The sequence below is a fragment of the Coccinella septempunctata genome, chromosome 6 (genome assembly GCF_907165205.1).
Source record: "Coccinella septempunctata chromosome 6, icCocSept1.1, whole genome shotgun sequence".
Classification (NCBI taxonomy): domain Eukaryota; kingdom Metazoa; phylum Arthropoda; class Insecta; order Coleoptera; family Coccinellidae; genus Coccinella; species Coccinella septempunctata.
The window spans coordinates 27804241-27830370 of NC_058194.1; the positions used below are offsets into that span (position 1 = coordinate 27804241).

Here is a 26130-nt window from a genome sequence, read left to right on the forward strand (position 1 = left end):
TCGAAAACGAAACGTTTGCGACCCCATGTTTATGGGACATTTTTTTCTTAAACTCACTTAAGGAATCTCCCCTTTTCGTTTGTACGTTCAATTTAGGAACACCCTGTATGTCCCATCCAGTTTTCTGGTAAGAGTTTGTAGCTGAGGTGGTTTCATTACACTGACATAGGACGAAGTCGAATTTTTAGTCCCGAATTAACTACCGAATCATCCCCAAACGTAAACAGCAGTCTTTAAACTAAACCCCGCTTTTTTTTTTGACATTTCGACGCGTATCATCCAGTCGGCGAGTTCGGCACACGAAACGTACGCGGCCTAATCCCGGATCCGTATTCCAGGCCGAAGATCCGCGCAGCGAAATTAGTTTGCGCTGGCCCGGGGGCATCAAAGAGATCTCCTAATACCGGGGCAGCAACAGTTAATTAAAAATCTCCGATGAGCCGTTCCTTAATTAAACAAATACCGGCGCGTTTACCTCGAATTTTTATTGCTGTTTACGGCTTTATTACAATTACTTGGACGCGGAGCCAGGCACGGGGTGTATATTAAAAGTCGGCCATTAGGCTCACGTTAGATTAATTGGATATTTCTATTTACCATTCGGCAGGTATATGTCGGCACAGACGGACCGGTCGATGCGAACAATGAGTCCTGTTTAATAATTCAACTAATAGGAGAGAGCCGGTGTTTGAATGGGGGGCGGAAAAATACCAGTAATGGCGGACAGTCCGAAATGGAATATCCATTATTTGCTCACGTTGCACAAGGTAGGCACCGAAATTAATATGGGAATATTGTGTCCGGATAATCGGGGTGGTTTGTCGACGGGAACAAAAAAAAATATTGACAATCCGGATGAAATAGCGACGGGAGCGGAATTTCGATTATTACTCTGCAAACTTGAACGGGGGACGAGTGTTTTCCGAGTTCCAGTAATAATAATTATTGACGATTGTTTATCGACGGAACTTCGAGGTGAGGCGAAGGAGAACGTTTTGTTGGGGTCGGGGAAAATTGATCCAAAACGCAACAACAATTGACCTTTGGAGGCTTACAGTGGTTTTGAAGCCTGAAAAAGACTTCTATCGATAAAATAGAAAGAGATAAGGTGCACTTTGATAGAATTGGTTGGTGATGAAAGGAATTTGAATTCATAATACACGTTAAGTAAGCTAATCAACTGATTTTATCCGAAAACAGTACGAGGGTAGATAAAATTCTTAGCCTACTATAGAACCGAACAAAATTTCAATGTCAAAATATTTTATTACTCAACATATTTTCTTAATAGTTGGATACGTTTTTTACAGCGAACCTGCAACGTCTCTAGACCTTCCGAAAAAAATGTTTCTTCTTGCTATGCAAACCAGACCTTAATAGCTTTTATAACCTCCTCGTTGGAAGAAAATTTACGACCTTTTAAACTTGTTTTCAGTTAAGGAAAGAGATGATAGTCGGATGGAGCCAAATCTGGTGAATAAGGAGGGTGTTCTAGTAATTCAAACCCTAAATCACGAATTTTTTGCATGGCAACATGAGATTTGTACGCATGGGCGTTATCCTGCAAAAACAAAATACCTTTGGATAGCTTTCCGCGTATTTTCTCTTTAATTTTTTCCCGTAGAGTGGTCAGTAATGTCGAATAGTAATCTCCGGTTATTGTTCTACCCTTATCCAAAAAATAAATCATGATTACTCCATGGTAATCTATAAAAACTGAAGCAAGAACTTTTCCAGCAAATTTTTTGACACGAAACTTCTTAGGTCTTAGAGAAACAAAGTCTCGTCATTCCATCGATTGTTGCTCTGTTTCTGGATCGTAGAAATGTACCCAAGCCTCATCCATAGTAACAATTCGTTTTCAAATCTAGCACAGATTGAACGCGATGCTTCTACCCTTGCACGTTTTTAGTCAACATTCAAACATTTGGGGATCCATTTTGCAGAAATTTTTCTCATGTCCAAATCGACGTGAACTATATGATGAACGCGTTTGTGTGAAATATTCAGTGCTTCAGATATCCGTTTTAGCCCAATTCGACGGTCTGATAAAATCATGTCATGAACTGCATCGATATTTTCGGGAACTGACACAAAAACTGGCCTTCCCGATCGGTCATCATCTTCAATGGAAAATTTACCTTTTTTAAAGCTTCCAGTCCAATTTTTCACGGTCGCATACGAAGGACATTGATCACCAAGGGTATTAAGCATATCTTCGTAAATCTGCTTATCTCTTAACCCCTTCCAAATACAGGTACTTGATGATGGCTCGATACTCCAATTTTTCGATTTTCACAATTTCGGTGGACATCTTCTTTCTTTTAATTTATTTCGTAACTCTGGTTTATTTTTTTGACCTCAAACTTCACACTGACACTTCAAATGGGGCTAACTACACATCAATATATCCTCGTATATACAAGGTGAGTCTTTGACTCGTACAAATATGTTAAAAGTTGATTCTTGAGGTCAAAAGAAACACTTTTTTCCCTTACAATTTTTTCCGAATCGGCTCGGTTTAAAAGATACAAGCTGTTGAAAAACCATAAAACGGTTTTATCGAATGAAATGAATTTCGGAATATAGTTTTTCATTATTGGCGAGAACAGGACAAAAGAGATTTCCAGGATTATCAGCTATTCATGTAGTGCGTGTATACTTTTCTGGTCCCACAAATTATTTCCATCAAACAATTGAGTATTAACACCCATACTGGTTGAACACTCAGAGATCAAACTCAGTATCTCTACAAATTCCGAATAACAAGGTCTTCTAAAATGTGAAACATATACATGGCGTCCCAAATTAAAAAAAAGTAGGGGTATTTTCATCTTCTGTGTACAGAATTTACAAAAAATATCACAAGGGATGCGTTATGCATGATAAGGCTCGTCGGCAAAATTCCACAAATGTCGTTTCTTTCGTTTCAAAGATATCGACTTGTATAATGTATTGCAGGGACGGAAGTACGTGGATACACATCCCATTAAAAAAACAGCTTTTTCTGCGTCGAACAGGCGAGAATTGCAGAATGAAACAGAGCTGAGTGGATGGTTCAGATCGCAAATCAGCAAGACTCCCAGAGCACTTCCATCCCCTTAATTTATTCCTTCGAAATACAGATTGACATCAGTATTTCCTTGGTAGCGTCGTAATAAGTCGCCCCATTAAATTGAGCGTTAACAAAACACAGCGGAAAGAGTTCTATTACTCCGAGTACTGCATAATTAATCCAGGGTTTTTGAGAGGATGTCTGGAACAGGGACGAGGATCATCACTTAACATGATCGGCCGTTCTTGGAAGAAAGTCTGCGTGATCTTGTTGTATAAGCCATTTATAAACTTCAACTCGGGCTTTTAGTCCTTGTTAGGCGGTCCTCTTGTTCCATCGAACCGACATAATTTTCCTCTTAAGTGCCGAAAGTGCATGTTTTCGCGAGATGGATGTCCGTGTAGACGCAAAATCATCAGCGGAACTGTTGGAGTGAGGACTCTCATAATTTGTAGAATGGTAATTTTTAACGGTTTTCGGTTTATTCCGTAACTTGAATGATGTTAGCGAGTTCAGAATCGACCGAATATTGTCGTTTTCGGAAATGCGATGAAAAACAGTATTATTATACATTGTATAAGGAGTTCTGTGAGCTTGTAAGAGTTCGGTGAACCAGTTGTGTCATGTGTAGGCTTTTTTAGCTAAAATTTCGTTGTCCAAGAACATTCGTAATTTTTCATCGATTCCAATTGTTTCTACGCCAAATTGTAGATAAATTCTTTGGTATCGGAACCAATCCCTAAAATTTTTCCAAAATGTTGATAGCTCATTTATGCAGGGTGAAAAAAAGCATGTTTTTGTGATCCAGTTTCTCAACACCCTGTGGAACATTTCGAGAAATTTGTAGAGTTTATCCTCAGCTGATTACAAAGAGAACGGGCATTCTGGAAGCTAAAGGACAGATTGTTTCAAAATCACGACCTCAATCTGAAGACCAAGACAGTTGTTCACAGAGCAGTGGTCCTCCCAACGCTTCTTTACGGAGACGAAAGCTAGACTCCCTACAGGCGACACATTAAATAGCTTGCACAAACGCAACAACCTCATCTAAGACAAATAATGCACATCAGATGGTTCTACAAAGTTTCAAATGCAGAAGTCTTGCAGCGCGCGAGTTGTATAACAAGTGAGACTCAAGTAACGAGGGCCCGACTCAGATGGAGCGGCCACAAGATACAAAACTCCCCAAAGTAGCTCTGTATGGCGAATTCACCGAGAAAGCTCGGAAATCAGGAGGCTAGTATAAGCGGTTCAAGGATATACTGCATCAATCCCTAAAATCACTTAATGCCAATCATAATTGGGAACAACTAGCGTTAGACAGATCACAGTGGAGGTCTTTGGTCCACAGCTATAATGGAGACTCTAGAAGAATATAGCGGCGGCCAGATATGGTTGGTGACTATCCATGCCCAAAGTGTGGAAGGATCTGTAGGTCACGGTTGGGTCTCTTCAGTCACAGGAGGGCACACAGCCGCAAGTAGCCCTAAGAAATTGTGAGTTTGATCGCATCGATAGTCCGGTTTTTTTATTTTTTTTTGGAGATTTATTCTCGATAACGCGATTCAGCAATAAACGAATGATAAAGAGCATCCTTTCCACCATCTGTTAATTTTTATTTCACCTTGATGTCTTGATTTACTTTCGAAATACACGTATGTTTACAAATAAGAGCCTGGAATTGTTTTAGGGAAAGAATTTAATTTTGAACGTTTTAATATTTCAAACTAATTTGCAACAAAAAGAACAACATAATTGGAATTTTCCAACATTTCGTATGCCCACCTCTAACGGAAATAACTGCACGCAATCACCGAGACATCTAATTGATGAGAAGAATAATGCAATCCTGAGGAACTGCGTCATATTCAGATTGCAACAGCTTCCTTAAAAACGTCTTTAGGTAAGATTAGAGCTTCGTTTTCAATAAATGATGATTCGGTAAGTGCTGCTCTGGTAATATCGGCCCATACTATAACAGAACCTCTTTGATATGAGATTTGTCCGATCGTGGCTCGGGTTTGTCAGGCGTTTTTTGACCCAGTTGCTAGCGACTCTCTACGGGCAGTAAACAAAACTCTTCGCCTGTCACTCACAAGAATGTGTGTCTGAATGAAGCTTGACGAGTGCAAATAAAGAAGAATTCGAACGTTTCAATTGCAAAATAAAAAAAACGCTATCGCCCATTCTTTACTGAGTTAAAACGATGCAGATTCAGATGATCATTTATCGCGTTTCTTCAATTTCCACGTTTTCTCAAAAGGCCCCGTTTTGTTTGAACCATCAGGTCTTTTTCCCATTATCATGTTCCATATCTTCAAGCTTATAACTTCTCTCCAATTATCCCCGAGCAGCGTTTGTTGTGTCTGGCTCCCTTTCCTAATGAGGACTCTCAATTATGAGACGCGTCCCCAAAACAATGTTTTTTCGCTCGGGACATCCGTACGTAGCAAAGGAACGTAAACGAATATGACACCTCTCTCCTCCCGAGGGGCACGTCTGAACTGTCCCAATTATCGGAGACTCCACCGGCAGCGATTCCGCTTTTTCCCCAATAATAAATAACGCTAGTGCACATAATCATTCCAATTTGCTTTGACGCGGCGCCGCGCGGCAGGGAGACGTCGTTACCTGGAATCATTTCCCGACGGGAACTTTCGCATGACGTAAAATGAAAAAGAACATCGCATCATCTTGCTTATTATTTCTGCCTGCCTCGGTCGCGCGATGTTTCATCTTTGGCGCGGCGGTTCCTCCGTAATGATGCATTAATTTCGGGGAAGATTGGCCCGTCTTTTGTTGCCGTTATTTCGGTACGCCACGAGGGGGCCGTGGGGGGCTAGCGACGTTTTTTGAGTGATGGATTTAATGAAAATTGGAGATAACGCGAGGGTTTCAACCCAACTCGCGCATTCGCCAATTTGTTTGATGATTTTTTACTGAAGGTTTGTCTAGCGACCGATCTCGATTTTCCATAGCTACTGAGCTATACATTCGTACAAAATTTTAACAGATTCTTGAGGTCAAAAGAAACACTTTTTTCCCATACTATTTTTTCCGTTTCGGCCCTGTAAAAAAGATATGGGAGAGTTGAACCTCTTTTCACTCTGAAGCCACTTAAGTTGTCTCTGTAAATGGTAGCAACTCATTTTTCTGCGTGGAGATATCATGCCCAAATAGGTAATGATGGATAATAGTAGAGTGATGGTGAGATGAACATTTTGAGTACAGCAATTCTTTTTTTACGAACCGAACATTGGCTCATGTCTCCCTAACCCATGGGAGAATTGAACAGGTGGCGAGAGAGACTTGACCATACGTTTGTTTATCAGGAAAAACATTGAAAGAAAACAATTTCCAATGACCAAAGATTGTCTTTGTCAAGGTTATCAGCAGATGTATCAGTGTATGAAATACATATTTTCTATTTCAGAGTCACTCTCACTTATTTCCGAGATATATTTTACTTTTTTGATATATTTTTTATAGTTATTTTTATTATTCAATTTTTTTTGGACTAAACTTTTATCTAAGCTTAGTGCGTAAAACTTGGATCATTGATCATGTCTCCTGACCCTACCATGGGTCAAGTCTCCCGCACTCCCTTTTAGTCTATTCAACAGATGTTTTCTTGAAACTTTTACATCTATTATCAAAAAGGCTCATCGTTTGTAAAACAACATTAATCAATGAAAGCAATAAAACTAAATAAAACCACGCACCTTTTAAACATGTCAGACAGTGTGAAAAACAAAAATTATTCAATTTCTTACTTTCTAACAACAAAATCACGTTCAACCCTCTCACTTCCAAACTGTTCTGATGGCGGCCAAAATGGAGCCGTCACTAGTTGTGCCTTGTTACGAGTAAGTCGCAAGCAATGTACGATACCGGTAGCGCGAAATTTGAATTGAAATATTTGAGGTGGTTCAAGTCTCCTACCTGAGCAAGTCTCCCGGACTCCCCTATAGTCATTTTAAGTTTTCATAATGAGCTATGCTACCCCTGGAGAAACAAAATTCCCTTCGGAATAACAAGCTGAATCTATAACACTACACATCTGTGGATATTTTAAACAAAGTTGCTTTAAGCCAAAGTAACCAATTTTCCGAACATATATTTTTTATTTTTCAACATCAAATTACCCAATAACGGCGTATTATACGAGATAATATGAAGAATACTTTAATTTTACACAACATTCGAATATTCATTGAATAGTGTCCAGCTTAGTTTCAAGAGTTGGGTTGTTTGAATTTTTGGTATTTTTATGGTACCTACGGTATGGTGAGAAAACGTGAGAACACGTGGGTGATATTTTGTGATCGAAAAAGATACATCAAATAAATGAAAAACTATGTTCCGAAATTCATTTCATTCGATGAAACTGTTTGTGAGAAATAACCCGAAATAAAAAATTCATGGTTTTTCAACAGCCTGTATCTTTTAAACCAAGCCGAATCGGAAAAAATGGTGTAGGAAAAAAGTGTTCGTTCTGACCTCAAGAATCTGTTAAAATATTTGTATGAGTCAAAGAATCACCCTGTACATTGGTAATAATGACCCAAAATATTCCAATTGCCATCTTAGGCCCAGTTGTTCAATTCGTGATTAAAGTTAATCCCGGATTAATTTTGACATTTCCGTTCAAATCTGTCACGTTAATCCAGGATCAACTTAAATCTCGACTTAAACCTTAATTGAACAACCGAGCCTCTGAATCAATACAAATTTAAAAAACCCTTGCTTCTTGATCAAGTCAACTAGATCGAAGCATTTAAAACGAATTCTCGCACCTGTCGTTCAGAGCACCAACGCTCTCAGCGCCATAATCATAAATCCAAATTTTGCATCTCCCAAGACAACAAGGCACGCCTTACTGTCACAATATTTCTCCCACTTTCCGAAAAAACTCTATCCAATATCATTACGTCGACCGAACAGGGGGCACTTGGCGGAACGGTGAAATGCTCGTCGCGCAATGAAAAAAACAACATTAACGTCAGAAATAACGGATGAAATGTGTATAATTCCGGATAAATACGGGTATACGGAAACCGGGGTTAATATAATGTGACAAACCGGCACGCCAAACATGAAACATCGGGGCAGGGGCAGACAGAAATAATAAGCTGGATGATACGATGTTTTTTTTATTACGACTCGCGAAAGTTCAGCTAGAAAATGATTCAAGTCAACGAGGTACCTTGTGGAGAGAAGTATAACAGAAAATTTATTTTGAATCCAGAAAACGCCCTTAAATTATTCGAATGAGATCGTCATACAAAGTTTCAACCGGAAGACCATTTCGTGTCACAACTCCCACCGCGACGAAACTGATGCCAGTAGTCGCTACGGTGTATGAGTATTAGGAATGCAAGCAACATCATTCCTAAAAACATCGATGTTTTCCAATATTCCAGGACAAACGATGGTGAACATCGTTCAATTCAGACCGTAGCACTTGAAGATATTCATATCGATGGGTGGTATGCATCTGAATTAATTCTCTTATAATGATAATCGACTTTTTTGCAACTTGGTTGATCTAAATGAGAGTTTGGAGCAAATGCAATCTTAAATTGAGCGTTAGGAAAGCGGAATCAAGTTGGAATTCGTTTGCTGCCAGGTAGAGCTGGGATATATTCATAGGTCGTATAATATCGAAAAAAGGGGTCATCAAATCGTATCATTTTCGTCAAAGTTTGGGTTGTGTTGCTCTGGCGAGGTCAAATGAGAAATTGTCAGCTCTTCCCCCATAAAATGGTCTTTATTTCGGTGGTGATCACCTAGTTCGATGGAGATCCTAACATTTGTTGATTTCTATATTAATGTTCGTTATGTATCTGCTTTTGCTGACGGCGCGGATGAAAATGACGATGAGAATTTTTGTAATTCCGCTGTCTGGGGATTTTTTGCGGGTAAATTCATCCAGGAGACTTCTTCTTGCGTGAGAAGGACCACTAAAACGATGTTCAAACAGACGTAGCGAAACGTTCGCCCCAAAAGGCCTTGTCTCCCGGCGACATCGAATTAATTCGCCCGAAACCGTGGTCCAGAGGGAATATCGGAAAACCCTTCCAGTATTTCATTACGTTCAATCGAAAACTCTCACGCAACCACAACTTGAAATTGTTTACGCGACCCAACGCCGCTGCTGATGCGCGGACAGCCATAATCCGCCGGGCGACAAAAAGTAGGGTCGAAAATAATTACATTGTAAGGGCCCTAGTAATTTCACCTGTCATCATGGTAGCGTCGGTTCGCATACATTACTACGCTTGTTAACATTTAAACCACTTTCGCAAAAAAGCTCCTACATAAAACGCCCTCGTTTATTGTTGTTGCCGTGCCTCATTATTTCGGCCGATGCGCGTGCTGCGGGCCGTTCCCACAACGCGGCGGCGGCGGTAGCGGCGGCCTCAGTCTGTTTTAAATTTTTAATTAAAACTGCATATGGCGCGCCCGCTGCGCTTTTACCCGTTGCACTTTGATGTGAATTTTAATTATTTCCGATTGACGCGTAAATACTTCGGCGCTCTTTCTGTCACGCCGTACTCGATTAACAGCGGTATTTTTTCCTCGCGCTGTTTAATTCGGTTCGTTGCCTCGTCGGACAAGTGCCTGGATTTGATCGCGCGGTTAATTAGGGCGGTTCGATGCCGTACGACGTATTTCTCATAAAGTACGATTTTTCACGTCGACTTTGGTATACGCCGAATCGGGGGCCACTCTTCAAGTTACTGACACGAAAATTCCATTCAGGAAAGAAACAATATCGAAAGATTGGTCCCAAAAATCGATATTTGTCAGAATGTCTGATTGGCCCAAAATTGTGCTGGAACTCCTGATTTCACGTTCCTTGAGATTTGTCAAATTCGAAATAAGTTTCGCTATAAGTTGGGTCTGACGCTGTAGTTTCATCTACAGAGTGGTTTTTCCTACCATATGTGGGTTGCCATACCATGGGGTATAGAAAAACATTTCCAAACGTTTTAATGGTATGGAGCGGGAAGCCAGGCCACGCAGAGGTCCCTGGAATCACACTGCCAGGTATCTGCTGACACAGGAGTACTGTAATACCATAAAGCAACTGGCCAGAGGCAATACAGTGACTCTACTATGGGTGCCAGGGCATTGTGGTGTTGAAGGAAATGAAAAAGCCGATGAACTTGCAAAAGAGCATCAAGGTTAACACCTGCTGGACCTGAGCCTCTCTGTGGGCTTGGAATATACCAGTATAGGATCGAACAATGGGAGTTGAACAACAGATAACCCTCTGGAAAAACACTCCTGGACTTACTCAGTCAAAGAAATTCGTGAGGACTTCACCGACCTACACAAGAAAACTAAGCTAAAGCTGTCACGAGCTGAGCTTCGGGTGATGGTGAGACTGCTGACAGACACTGTCGGTATCATATAATTTGTACCGTATAGGAAAGTCAGCAGATGAGATTTGTAGGCTCTGTGGATCAGAAGCAGCAACAGCTGAACACATGGTATGCAAGTGTTCAGAGCTGGCAGGTCTAAGAACTATTCATATGGGCAAACTGGTCCTGGATACTCATGAGTTAACGGTCAAGGCCCCTAAGGATGTTGTCGGCTTTATCAACACCATTGACGACCTCCTTGGATTTATTAAATCTCGAAACACCGAGCTTGTACGGTTGTGTAGGATATGATAGGGATTCCAAAGCATCATTTCCTCATCTCATTGGATGGTGCAAGATCTGAGCACGAGTTTCCTGAGGAGTCATCTAAGCATGTTCAATACTATATATTGATTGTATTTTTCAAGATTTTCAGCAAGAGAGAAGGCATAAATAAGAGGTAAATTCGGTATTCGTAATGATCTGAAATTAAAGCAACTTGAAACCTGTTAAGATGAAACTGTTTGGAATTCGTAACACTTCGCGCCTTGCTGACAAGCTGCCACTGTTGAATTTATCAGTGGATCTAAGTTTCAACTCCACATTCAATACTACGTAGGTGTTGTTAGGTTAGGTTGCTCAAAAGAGCCGTTCGCGACGTATTAAACGCCTGCGGTGCAGCATCCATTAATCGGGCGCAAAATTCCCAGTCTTAATTAAATGATAATATCAAGGGGGCAACTTCAAATTGATTCGGAGCAGGAAACTCGCAGGAAACTCCCGATAAGGGACATCCGCATGAACCGTGGCCGTAAAAACGTACATCCAATATTCCCGGAAGGACCGCCGTATAATCTGGTCGCTGCAATCATCCGTTGCACTCAAGAATATGAGATCGGCCAGAAAGACCGGCCATAACAGTCGACAATCGGGAACAATAAGGCGGCATCGCACCCGAGTCTCGTGCACATGTTCGTCGGCACTTGGGCAACATCAATGTGGCGAGATTTAATGAAGCAATTACTATGTCTGCTGTGTTTTCGACGTAGAGTCCCGTGTAGAACGTAGAATCTGTTCGGCCGCATTCAATCCCGCGGCAGGCTTCGACGTAATTAAATTTTCCCGTACTGGTCCGTTTTGTGTAGCCCCCCGTGCCCCCGACGACGCGTAAACATTTTTACTTGAACTTTCACTTATCCCGTCGTCGTTCCAGAACACGTACGTTACGCAGGGACGGCTTAGGCGCCTACAATTACTCCCTAACATGATTCCCTCGAGCGACAGCTCTTCTTTTCATAATTTCAAGAAAATATTATAGTATTTACCAACACTGATCCAGCTACATCACGAGTATTTCAAAAATACAGCCTTGATTTGGCTGAAGGGGCTAAATGGGAGAGAGAGGTTCACGACTTTGTTCAAAACTCCATGGGCTCACACGCCATGGAAGAAGTGTAAATAAAATTTGACCGGAAATCTTTATCGGATAACCAAGGGTTGGCACGCCATGGTCGGTCGAAGGCCAAACTGTAAGCCACGCCAAAAAACGAATTGATACCTAAAGGTGGATCTACCAACATGATGAATCTACCAAAAAGGTTCACTGTCCCTCCTAACGTCATTAATTCATTGCTGCATCCCGTTACCGAGAATAAATCTATAAAAAGACTCAAAAACAAAACTATCGGTGCGACCAAACGTATAATTTCTTAGGGCTACTTGCGACTGTATGCCCTTCTGTGACTGAAGAGACCCAACCGTGACCTACAGATCCTTACACACTCCGGGCATGGATAGTCACCAACCAGCTCCATCTGAGTCGGGCCTTCGTTACTGGCCTCTCAATTGTTATACAACTCGCGCGCTTCAAGACTTCTGCATTTGAAACTTTGTGGAACTATCTGATGTGCATTATTTGTCTTAGATGACGTTGTTGCATTTGTTCAAGCTGTTTAATATGTCGCCTGTAGGGCGTCCAGCTTTCGCTACCATAAAGAAGCGTTGGGAGTACCACTGCTTTCTAAACAGCTGTCTTGGTCTTCATATTGAGGTCGTAGCTTCCAGAATGCCCGTGATGCCCTTCCTCATGTGATGAACATTACGATGACTTTGATTTTCCCATTAACGAAATCAAAACCCATCACAAACCCAGCTCGTGATATATTCTCGGTGCAGGGGTCAGACCTCAACTTCCCATTACGACCCTGCGTTCCCAGTCTCACTTCACGCCTTTGAAGAACAATTGACATGAACGCGTCAGGGCGCCATCTAAGTTTTCCATTTAATGCACCGACAAACAGCTTGCTGGATTATTAATGGGGGTGTTATGTACTGAAATGAAGTTGACGGCGAAACAGCTCGGATGGCTGTTTTAATAAGGGCCTCAATCTCGCGACGCGGAGCGTCTATCGATGAATGAATTTTTGTTCGGAATGGGATTCATTCACTGGAAACTGGAGTATGGGAGTTTGACTTGTGGAACGTTTGAGAACTCTGGAAACAGTTCGTGGAGCGTGTTATGTGTTCTGAGGGGCGGGTTAACCAGGGTTCCTTTCTGGTTCCTATTCACAGTCTTACCGACCATACTTTGTGAACGTGAAAATTCCCAAATTATATTTTGATCAGTCGTTACACATATCGCATTGAAATGTGGTTCTACTACTCGAGAACTTTATTCACAGTAATACCTATATGTACACCTCTGACGTCTGGGTGGCACAAATGTCCAACTTTAAAGAGGATTTTGTGTCGACAAAAAGAAGAAACAAGACTTGCTATTCCTTCACTGTAGCTCTTAGTTATGAATGAACTGATAAAATAATAATTTCGAAATGAATCACAATTCCACCTCTCCTGAAATGAAACACAGACGGGTTACAAAAAGTAAATGAAAAAGACCAAAATCTACATAAATTCCCACGATTTTTATGAATACCCTAGCCTCCGACAAAGTTTCAATAAGCAGTATAGGTGTATTGCCTGTCCATTCATTCACTGTCCCCGGTTATACCTCGAATTGGATGTTAAAAATTTGGTACGGGTGATCCACCACATTATTGGAATTTTTTTGGAATTCACCATATTGTCTCCGTCTTCAATGCGTCTCTAGATGCTGGAGTTGTAGCTCAAAGAACCCTTTTCTGTCCTGACTTTGCAGAAAAACTTTCAGACAGTAGAGTGTTCTCCAGCTGAAGAAAAATGCCTCTACATTTCTTCAATGTTCAAATTATTACTATTATTGGTTAACAGGAACTAGGAATTCGTGGGTTGATTAACAAACCATAGCTAAGTGCCAACGTTTCGCAAAATATATTTGCTTCCTCAGGGGAGTTAACCAATAATAGTTATAATACCTGAAGGAAGTGAACCATCATAGATTATTGTTCAAATTATTGTCGATCATTCGTCAATCAGTTGTACCGTTCTACTCTGAATTTACATCATAATGGCATCAAAGAATTCTGTATCCACAGAACTTTTTGATGCCATAGAGTATCGAAACCTTCAAAATCCCGAATTCCACAGATCTTCCATAGAGATATATACCGACATATTATTTATCTTCTGTATAGATAAACCCGACAACAATGGATGTCGAATGGCCAAAAGCCGATTTTCCACTTCGAACAGCGTGCGAGCGCGGTCACAGAAAACATAGCGTATGCAGCACGGGCTTATTTGCAACCTGTAGGTCATTTGCATAAAGAAACAACCGCGGGAGGTTTGTTTTAGAACATCATCACTGCGCTCTCAGGTCTCATTAATATTGCATGAATGGTATGTTATTCGGGAGGCACGGGTTTCGAGGTGGGGAGGCGGGAGATCAGCTGAAATTGTTGGGGGCAGGTTCGGAAGGTCGTTCTGGAAATGGGGGAATTCGACTTGAGCTCTCGTGGAGAATATTTTCCATGTGGAGTGTATCGACGCGATGATTAATGGTTATTCAATTAAAGAGGGTTGATTTTCGGAATCATTAATAGCTAGATTGGTATGAGAGTTGCTTTTTGCCCTTGCAAGGAAGGCAAGCATCTGATCCTCAGAAGTCACGAAGTGGGTTTTTCGATATTTTTTGTTTCAGTCGTCCAATCAAGGAATTGCACCAGATTTCTTTGGCGTTTCTCGTTCATCACCTAGACATATGCAGAAATCGTGTAGTTATATAGGATAGTTTCATATTTTTCATCAATTCGTAATAGTTGGGGAGCCCAAGAGGTAAATTCGGGAGTGTCAGATTAAAATAAGGGGAGATACTTTGGCCATAGAGTCATTCGGGGTAGCTGAGCGCAGTGGGTAAGTGTGCGCAGTGCGTATATCTCGACTATGCAATGTATGAAAGAGGGGTTCATTTGGGTGAAGCAAGGGCGCAGAATCGCCATATTAGTTTTTCATAGGAGTGCGCCGTGCCACGTTTCTTTAACTTTTTATTTGCAATCAATCAAATTCACTAGTTTTCTTGTTAATTTTTGGCATCTCTGCACATTCTGCCAGGTCCAAGTTCCGAGTCCCTCAGTGTTAAGCAATATTTTATTCGATCATGGGCATATTAATCTAAATATACAATAAAAAATTTTAGGTTCTCTTAGCTGCTCAACTCTATAAGAACGTCAATTCAAATTTTGGCTCACTGGGGAAAGTGTGCTCGGGTAAGTGTGCGCATAGATTCATTATATGGGCATTAGTTCAGTGAGCAATAAATTATGACATTGTTGATTTTCTTGGTTAAGACTCGATCAATATTGCCCTATTTGTTCAGAAAAATATGAAGGGCCATCTACAGGGGAATGTATCAAGTGTTGTGTTCACCAAGAATTGTGGCACGAACAATAATGCACTGCTTGTAAAAAGGCGCTTCTGTATTGACAATAAACAGCATTTCTCTAATATTGTAACATTTTGATGACATTATTTTGTGATTTGTTTTGATTGTGTGGTTCACTAAGGACTGCGTTCACTTACCCCGAGAGGGTGAACACACTTACCCGCAATACGGGGCATGTGAACGCACTCCGACTTTCTCTATTAAATTCTTTTTTGCGGAAAGAAAACGTTTTTGTTTGTTTGCTTTTTGATGTTTTCTTATAGATTAGAAAATTCTCTATCTTATGAATATGTTTTAATTTTCCTAGCTTCAACATTTGGAACAGGGTATGGCTTGAAAGGCAAAAGTGCGCACAGTTACCCCGAATGACTCTAAGGGTCAGAAAAATCAGTTGTAGAATTATCCCCACTTCTGGTCTTCAAATTGTTTTTGCGTTCATTATAAAAGTTGTAGATCATAACATTTTCTACAAATTTCGTTCGAAGCAATTTTTTCTATGTTTGAACATTTTTGAGATATATGGAGATGAATGTACACCAGACTGGGTTTCAACATTGACCTTGGCCTTTCGCATGTGTGGCTAAGCTCCTCGTCCTTATCGCTCTCAAAATCGAAAACAGTTGAGAGTAAGCCAAATTGCTTCGAGTTGTAAAGGATTTTATTATCTACAACTTTCATGATGAATATAGAAAAAATTAGAGGACAGAAAGGGAGATATTTTGAAAAAATCTTGTTATCATCTTCAAAGTGTCCGATTAAGATAACCCCTCCTGATTAGTGTCAGACTAATGGGTCAACACGTCTGCAACACCGAGATTAAGCATCTGTATGAAAATCTGACACGCTCGAGCATGTACAAGTCACAATTTTTTTTTACATTTTCAAAGGACCGCTGTGACCTTTCCTTCCATACGGCCAGCCCCATCACGCAAACTGTCAGATCAAAATGCATTTATTAGTAGAGACACATATGACATATACAGTATCTTAATCTGACACGCTCGAGTATGTTCACCTGACAATTTTTCTTTACATCTTTGAGAACCTGCAGACGCTTTCCCCACCGCTGAAAGTGCATACATCATAGAACCTTTTTTTCTTTCTACCATCTTATCTTCAAAATCCACTAGGTTAATCCATGCAGTTAATCTCTGTCAATATAATTTTCTTTAAGACAATTGTAAACGTTTGAACTAGTCGCAACTCGACTAAACTACTAGCCTAGTCTGAACCAGGCTTAAGAGCGTAAGTTCGCCAGTTGCTATGACAACGCTAGGTGATCATAAAATTGATCATTTTTAAACTTGACTTTGAAATAGTAGCGTTTATTTTCAGGAACTTTCAATATTTTATCCAGTGGCGTAACTCTCCCACAACGTTACCGAGCATACTGAATTTTCTAAGAGTTTTGATCGCGTTGATGCACCGAATCCAGCCACACTAAAATGCGCGCTGATAGGTCTGGATTTTCCTAGTCCTCGAAATGATGAAAGGCTGCAAAGCCCGCCGGGACGGAACGTTCCAGCCATATTTCAATCCGAATAAAACGGTACAGTTCACTAACGTCCTAAACGTCTCGTAATTGTGTATCCGTGCATAATATGACATTATTTAAGCTGGCGTTAATCGCTCTGCCGCTTTATGAAACGCGTTTAATATAGTGCCGCAATTCGGCAACACTAGTCTCTCCTTCTTTGTTCAGCATTTGTCGCTGTCGCGCCGGCCAATTTATGAAATACTTAACGAAGTTTACCTTGTTGAGAAATGAACACCCCACCTCGGGCTTTAGTGGCTTATTTAGTTGAGCGCTCCTTCGTGTTCTACTTCGAAAAACGAGGGTGGGGTTTTATTTTCTTCCGATCCCTCGTTTTTTTTTCCAGGGGATAGAGGGTTCGCTTTGTCGGTATTATCGTGACAGAGTTATCGATCTATGCCTCTTCATTATTGTTGTACACGTCGGTTCGTCATGTGAGATGAATAATTATTGGGAAAAGAACACGTGGAAAATTGTATGTCATCATTGGGGTGTTGATTCAATCGAATGTAATTCATTTGAATGCAACAAAATTATTACTTGGTCCAAGAGCTCATTAAGGCTGAGTGGATTCGAACAAACGACTGAAATTTCACGCAGTTTCAATATTTGCAAAACCATCGGAACATTCTGAATATTACAGTCTGATTACTATAACAAAGTACCGAAAATAATGGTTTACTTCTGCTATTTCGTCTTTTAAATGTAGATCGAGGATGATATTGAAAAACAAGGTGAGTCTTTGTGTTCTATTCCCGTTCTTTTTATATATGTGTATATATTTTTCTACTCATATTGTTTAATATCATGTCATATAATTGACAATGCAATTGTATGCGCGAAATGGTCTACCTCGATTTTTGCTCATATTCTGACTCCATCGTGCTGACTCCGCGCAATGAGGTCAATATTGCCAGACTTAAGCCAGTCCAGGAAGAAGAAGAGTACCGAAGCCACGCCCCTCTTTTGGACCACAGAGTAAAAGCGATGCCGGCAAGAACACACTTCGACCAGTCAGTTCGTTTCTGATCACTCTAGCGAAATCAGCCATACTTAAGTTGACAGCACGCTCTACGCTGCTCTACGAAACTTACACACAATACACCTGCTTCCTACACTAGTCTACTCGTAAGTCTACTCGCATTATTGATACTTAAAGTGTTTGTCAGTAATTTGACCATAGCTAAAGGTTTGTATTTCTCAGTGCATATATCTCAATTGTTGTAAAAATTAGCCATACTGTAAAACTGAATTAGCGATCCGATTAATTATACTTCCATTCATCAATTGAATTTATTTCACTTTGACTTATACATATTAACAGCAAATTCGTATTCCTATAACATTTTTCCTGTTTCGGCCCTGATAAAAAGATATAGCCATATATCCCCAATAAAATTTCACAGGTATTTCTTAATTTTTGAACATCGAATTACTCGAAAACGTTCAAATATTCATTAGATAGCGTCCAGCTTAGTTTGAAGAGTTGGATTCTTTGAATTTATGGTATTTTTATGGTAAGTTATGGTCATAAGGGAAAAACTGGAAGACGCAGATGATATCTTTTGTTCGAAAAAGAATCATCGAATAAATGATAAACTATATTCCGAGAAACTGTAGCTTCTAAACCGAGCCGTTTCGGAAAAACTCGTGAAGAAAAAAAGTGTTTCTTTTGACCCCTAGAATCTACTGTTGAAATATTTGTACGAGTCAAAGTCTCACCCTGATTAAAAATGGGTACAGCACTGAGACAAAGAGAGTTTTGAGGGCTCCTTCAAATTCTTAACTAATGTTGAACCATTTGATCGTAATGACCCTAAAACCCAATCAAAAATAAACGTATAGTTTTATAACTCAGTTTTTTTTCAGAACCCGTAAAAAAAATTGAGAACAGTCAACTCGCCATCGCCTTCCAAAGGCTGTATCTTGGAAGGGAGGTCGATTTCGAAAAAGATTCATATGAACTACCCCTGCTTATTTTCATCGAGAAATCATCCTTTGCATTTGTTTACAGACACCCTGTATAAATCGGTTTTGCCGACCTACAGAGCCGCTGTTTCATTTTCAATGGCCCACTCTGTAAATATGTGAGAGTACTACTGTATAATGTAATTATATGCATACGGCAGATGTTAAGAAGGGTACTCACCGGCATAGTTTGACTACCGTGCAAGCTGTTGATCGCTGCTTGTGCTTCCTGGTGTGAACTGTATTTCACGAAAGCACAACCTGTAAAAAAACATTTCCTGTTAGGTTCGAACTGTAACCAACCCTATCGAAACCCGGAATCAGAGCATTTTTCAATGCCTGATGAGATTTCACGCTCTATTCATCGAAAAATGATCAGAATTCACCTTTCAACAGCCCCCGGCGGCAGCGGAAGATCTGATTAGATCCCAGGGACCGGTGTAGAATTTTCATTCGACAGAATTAATTTCTACCCGTCCCTATCAAAAAGTTATTATGAATTAAGAACCCCTTTATAACGATTAATTGAGAATTAAGGGAGAGCGCAGTGAATGGTCTCAAAGTAACGCTCGCCAAGCGTCGCGTCGTCTGGAATATCTGGAAGTGAAATTTCCGACGGTGAATTCCATTCAATTTTTGTTTGGTCCCGAATTGGATTTTATTGCACGAAACCGCATCCTTTGTAAATAAAAAGGAGAGACGTTGACGGCGTTGAAAGGACTTTTAAAGTATGTATTTCCTGGGAAAATTCTTGCTTAATACCCCGCTCCCGACTATGAGTAACAGTTGCAAACATCGGAAGTTCCCTTCAAGATTGAGAACATAATGTTGCGCTCAGCGAGGCGTACATTAATCTATAAAGCGAGATCGGGACTTTGTTTCTCGAGAATCTCCAATTAATTGGGGCCCCAGAGGACTGACTCTTGTAGATCGAGTCTTGGGAATGTAAGGATGGTGAGAGGAAAACATTTTCATGAAGTATCTTCGCCAAAAATTGTGAATTATTCTACCAGCATCGGAATTATCGAAAGTCATAGCTCCGAAAAACATTCAGATTACCCCTAGCTACAATAAGGGTCGCGAACTGTACCTAACTATTGGTCCAGAACCTATGAGATACTCTATTATGATTATAAAACTGAAAACTTTGCGCGTAAGTGGCGCATTGTGATCAGAATTGGAATAATTTCTCAAAATGTCGATCCGATTTCATTTAAGACCCCATAATCCGGTTGGAATATATAACGCTACACTATACTGATGAGGGACAACTTAGATGCTTCGAGTTCTAAGGGATTTCCTACGCATTATTTTACCGACAATTCTTGCTGTAATACATATTATCTTATTTCATGGATCATCCTAACAAAAACTTTTTGTGTTTCTGTGAAACTGCCGATGACATTTGACGCTTTCATATGAAATCTACACTAAGATTTCGTTCGAATGCACATACAAATTTCACTCTTTTTATTCACCAACTGTTTGCTTTGCTCCCATCGTTAATGAATATAATATTTCTTTTTCGTTTTTATTCATGTTACAAATTTGCGAGTGAGATGAGAGCAACAGTTTTAAATCTCAATATATATTTCTCATGTGATGTTTCAGTACATTAAAAAATGAATTCGACAATAGTGCATTATGATACCGGTTTTAATTGAAATTCTTCTCATGAATTTTCTATTTTCATTTTGCGTCCTCCATCTTTGGATACTGTAAATGTTGGTGATACAAATCAGTGAACGTTTGGCTAGAATATTAAACTAGTAATGCCTCCGATTCTTTGTCTTCGATTTTTTCCCAGAAAGGTTTATCTTCAACCATTCTTAAAATATCTAAAGCATTCCCTTAACAATGATTTATCAGTTGGGAGCATTGTTACCTTACTCTTTTCCACAAAAAGGTAGGTTTTTGTATGAAATTCGAAGCAATATGAACTGAATATTATGAACTGATTTCTAACCTCTCTGAAACCACCAAATCAGGTGCAACTATGGGGCATATAAAAGACCAAGCCCTCAAGGAAAAGATGGTTTAAAAGGATACATCGTTTGTTGAATAAAGATTTCCTTTGAGATTCAAGAAAAGTCACATATTTCTGCTCATTTCACAGAAAAACTACGAGGGTAAATTCTTAGCCTACTTTAGAACCAAGTCCGTAGAGTGATCAGTAATGTTGAATAGTAATCTCCGGTTATTGTTCTACCCTTATCCAAAAAATCAATCATGATTACTCCATGGCAATCCTAAAAAACTGAAGCAAGAACTTTTCCAGCAGATTTTTGGACACGAAACTTCTTAGGTCTTGGAGAACCAGAGTGTTGCCATTCCATCGATTGTTTCTGGATCGTAGAAATGTACCCAAGTCTCATCCATAGTAACAATTCGGTTTAAGAAGTCTACATCGTTTTCAAATCGAGCACAGATCGAAGGCGATGCTTCTACTTTTGCACGCTTTTAGTCAACATTCAGACATTTGGGGATCCATTTTGCAGCAATTTTTCTCATGTCCAAATTGACGTGAACTATATGATGAACGCGAAATATTCAGTGCTTCAGATATCCATTTTAGCCCGATTCGACGGTCTGATAAAATCATGTCATGAACTGCATCGATATTTCCCTTGACTGACACAGAAACTGGCCTTGCAGATCGGTCATCATCTTCAATGGAAAATTTACCTTTTTCGAAGAATTTTTAACGGTCTCATACGAAAACATTGATCACTAAGGGTTTTGAGCATATCTTCGTAAATCTGCTTACCTCTTAACCCTTTTAAATACAGGTACTTGATGATGGTTAGATTCTCCAATTGTTCGATTTTCACATTTCGTTGGGCATCTTCGTTCTTTCAATTTATTGCGTATCTCTGGTTTACTCTTTGGACCTCAAACTCCACAGTGACACTTCTAATGAGTTATTTTTCGTTGCTATGGTAACGCAATATTTTTTTTATGCATGGAACTGGTCTGGGCCAACTAGATATCAATACATCCTTGTATTTCCAATGAACAAAATCTGACCTAATGCATAAATAAAACACTTTCCTAGCGAAAATTAGCCGAAAAAATGATGCAATTTGCAACAAGTTCTTCTAGGGTCAGAGAAGGCAATGTAGCGCTCGCTAGGGCGTATATTAATTTATGAAGCCGTATCGAGACTTGTTTCGCCAATTAATTTGAGGCCCCCTGGGCCAGCTCCTGTAAATATAGACTTGGGAATTCCAATATAGTGAGACGATCACGTTCCCATAAAATACCTCCGACCCTTGTCTTCTCTCTTTGACAATCTTCGGTTTCGACCGGGCGTGAAAACGCACAAGGTGCCCGAACTTCAGGCTTCGATTTCCTCCCCAAATTTTCCCTCTTCCAACTTTCAGCATTCAATGATGCGGCGATCTCACCTACGAGAGGGATGAGATTGAATGGATTCTCGAGAACACTTTTTACTCGGAGATATTGTGAGATTTCCGAACTGATTATTTTGTTTATCCGAACTTATGAACTGTTACCACTTTATCCACTACTAGAATAATGAAAAATACAATTTCAATCACACTTCATTCATTTATTTTTAATTGCAATATGAATATTTATATTTATAATACCTAATAGACGCTACTGAGTACTATCCAGCAACACAGAGCGCCACCCAGTATGAAACGATATCTCTAGGGGGGATATGGAGGGGATTGAATCCGATGTCGTTTCATACTGGGTGTCGCTCTGTGTTACAAGATAGTACTCAGTAGCGCTTGTTAGTATCGAATAAGAGTGCATCAATTCCAAACGTTCTCCATCGGAGAAGCAGCTATGTTGCTCTGAGGAGGTCAAATGAGCTCGAAACCATGGTCAGCATCTGCTTTTCTTCGATGGAGCGTAGTCCATTGGAGGCCCTGAAGATGGCAAATTGGCAGGTTCTATTGAGATCGTAACACTTGTTGATTTCATCTCAGCGGGTGGTAACCATTCGAATTATGTGATTCTTATTATTATTCACCTTTTCGTACTATATAGTGTAAAATGTGTCATATTTCCATGGCCAACCGAGTGCTTTTATAAAAGCGAATGGAGTACAGTTGCGAGTATTACTTCCAAACGATACTTACTAGGTTTGTGTTCATCAATTAATTGCTTCCATTAGCAGGCAACTAAAAGCTTAGGCGGCAAACCCACGGATTTTCTATCAGATTCTCAGAATCGCCAATGTTTGAAACACCCAGAGAAAAAATTTCATGTGGGCTCTAATTGGTACTCTGATCTATTTCAAAGGTAGTTATCGGAAGTAATAATGATATTATATCCGAATTATGTGAAATTTTAAAATCAACGTTGTTCATTGACGTAGAGTGAAGATCAAAAAGGAAATATGCTCTCATTACATTCGGCCAATGAACGAAGCTCTGTATAGATAATAAAATCCCGCAAAGCTGATGCAACATAAACTTGTTCAGAATGCCATTGATCACTCTATCCCCTGATGCAAATAACTCATAAAATCGAGTTTGGTTCGTAACATAATACTATGAATATTGGAATAACGGAATAAAATATTCTGGAGCACACGCAGTATCCATACTCCATTCACATTTATTTTAGCAGTCGGTTGAAATAATTTTCTAAAGTTTTTGTGACTAGAACAGAGTGAGGTTGGCACACATGCAAAGTCTTTAATTTCATAACGCCGTTGCCACAACTAATATCGATTTTTATTACGAAAATGCCAAAAGTGATTGAAAAAAGAGACAGGGTTTCAGGAAGTGCTATTAATTCTCATTCAAATAGTTTTACTCTGATATTCTAAAATCCACAATACGTCAGACGGTAGCGAACATATTCAATGTAAGAGAATTTATATAATGTTTCATCTGAATCTAAACGTCTTATATTTCAGCTGAATATTTCCACAATCAGAAAGATTGTGAATGAAGAGGATGACAAAGAATTTCCTTCTATTGGGAGACCCAAAAAAGTGGTGGCATTTGAGAATTTTGTTTGAGAGAATTAATGGGAAAAGTTTACTACAGGATTTTCGATGAATGTTATCGTAGAATAAGTTACCGAAAATTGATTTTTCTAGTTTCCATTTGACTTGTGCTATACATTGTAAATGTCTTAAGGTACCAATAAATACCTAATTATTATTATTATATCAATGTATTAAGATGAACAGCCACAAATACGCGCCAGTTGTCCTGTTAATTGTTTATTCATGTAAAATTTTTGTTCAAAGGTGAAGTTCATCTTGACTTGAAACGTCCTTTAATTCCTTTTACTTATATTGATGATTTTTGTTGAAGAATTCAACATCCTTGTAATTCTCTGTTAATTCCTTCGGGAGATACCCATTCCCAACCACTGCATCATATGCATTTCATCTTCGGGTTAATATTTTTGAAATCTACCACTGATGTAACGTATTCAAACATTAGCGAAAGAAGATAACGGACATTAACTCTCAAGTTAGTGCATATTATGATATTATACTAATCTCTTGTATTTTCCATGCAAATAACTGGATTTGGTATGCCTTCAATCAGTTTGTATAAACTTCAATTATGTTCGTCACATATTTTCCGAAGAGATTCGACATTGTGATAAAATACGTAATAACAGAAACTTTCACGTAGAACGGGCATCATAGCGTTGATTTAAAACCCGAAAATGTTTTGACAAGCGTCATAACCCCACATTTTCGTATTATACAGAGTGAAATGTGTCAAATTTCCATATCCAACCGAGTGCTAAAATAAAAGTGAATGTAGTAGATACGAATACGATTCGCCTTTCAGTTCCATTCGGTTTTGTACAAAAACAAACATCCTAACCTTAATTCGCTACTTGACAGATGACAGATCGAAATTTCGTCTGTCGAAAATTGACAGCGAATTTTTCGACAAAGGGCCGGCTTACGTTCTCCCTATTGGATGAGATTTTCGCAGAATCGGCCTGGCGCCTTCGCCTTCGCTTCACTCGCATTATCCACGACCGCGGGGAGGTTCCCATGAATTCAATTACGGCGTTTTGCCAGTGCAAATGATCGAATAGACACAGACTTGAGGGCGAGAGGCAATCCGGCTCGATGAAACGGCGCATTAGATCATTCACCCTCGAGTATAATTAGGATTTGGCTGAATAAGTGAGAGTGAAGGATATGAAGAATTCACGCTCTAGGCGTAAGGGGTTGAGCGAGCACGTGGGGGGTGAACCCCGTTATTGAATCCGCCATGCAAATTAGGCTGTGAGGCGAATTCGGTGCGGCGGAGCTTTGAAGTTGCCGCGATTGGTTCGTTTTATTTACGGAAAGAAGCGTTCGTAAACAATCGGTTATGAATATTGCAAGGAAAACCGGGGATTGATCATTTGAAGATGAGGCACAACAGCAATTCTCGACCAATAGAGAAATAATGAACGAAAAGAGTGTTTCATTCGTTCCAAAGGTACCTTGTGGAATGACCCAGCGCTGCTCTTCTTATTCTTCTACGTGCGGTGCCCCACCAGGCTGAACTGAGACCTCGTGACCCATTGTTCGTCCGCTTGTAGTTGGAGAGATTTAAACTCTGTGACATGCTGACAAAAACGCCACTAGTCGACATAGAGGAGTTCCTCTCAACATAGGAGTTGTGAGTGTTGTGTTTCTTAGGTGTGTCATCCTTAAGTCTTCAAGGTTGCTGCAGAAGAACATAATGTGTTCAACCGTTTCATCCGTGCTCCTGCACCAGCGGCACAGGGAACAGCTAGTCAGTCCCATTTTATTTAAGTTTTTAATAAACAAATGGCCAGTCATTGCTCCAGTCAGTAGACTCCGTTGTTTCTTCTCAAGAGCTAAGAGTTTTTTGACCTCAGGCACAGACGATGGTCTCTCAATGAGAAGCCCCGACTGTCTAAGACCACTTCTCATGCTCCATCCAGAGGAAAATTTCCTGTCCAGCCATCTATTGAAGAAGTTCTTGACAGATGTACGACAGATAGGCAGCGCCGGTCCCGGACCAACAAAAGCTGAGTGGTCTTCCCGCATTGCAAGTATGTCTGCCTTCTCGTTCCCCGGAAGTCCTGCGTGAGCCGGGCACCAGATAACTTTCACAATGTTATCAGAGCCTAGTTCCCGCAGAGCCTCCCTGCATTCCTCTACTAGATGTGAGTTAACCCTATCCTCAGAAAGGAATTTCAGGGTTCTCTGACTATCACAACAAATATAGATGTATTTTCCGGAGTACCCTCTGCGGATATTCTCCAGTGTGCAGGCTAAAACAGCTGTGTTCAGCCTGCCTATGGAACAATCCTTCCCTAGGGGAATGGACAGATTGAAACGAGGTCCCACAATTCCCACTCCAGTCCCTGTGGGCATCACAAAGCCATCGGTGAACCAAGTGGAACCTTC

At 40.1% G+C, this 26130-nt stretch overlaps 1 protein-coding gene across 9 annotated transcripts in view; it reads right to left on the reverse strand.

Annotated features, from left to right (window-relative positions):
* Positions 1-26130, reverse strand: part of LOC123314911 (CUGBP Elav-like family member 4) — a 550340-nt gene that overhangs the window by 38109 nt on the left and 486101 nt on the right. For all 9 annotated transcript variants that reach the window (XM_044900366.1, XM_044900365.1, XM_044900364.1 and 6 more), the window contains one exon: positions 18928-19007. In XM_044900366.1, coding sequence (XP_044756301.1) covers positions 18928-19007 — 80 coding nt within the window. The remainder of the gene's footprint in view (positions 1-18927; positions 19008-26130) is intronic.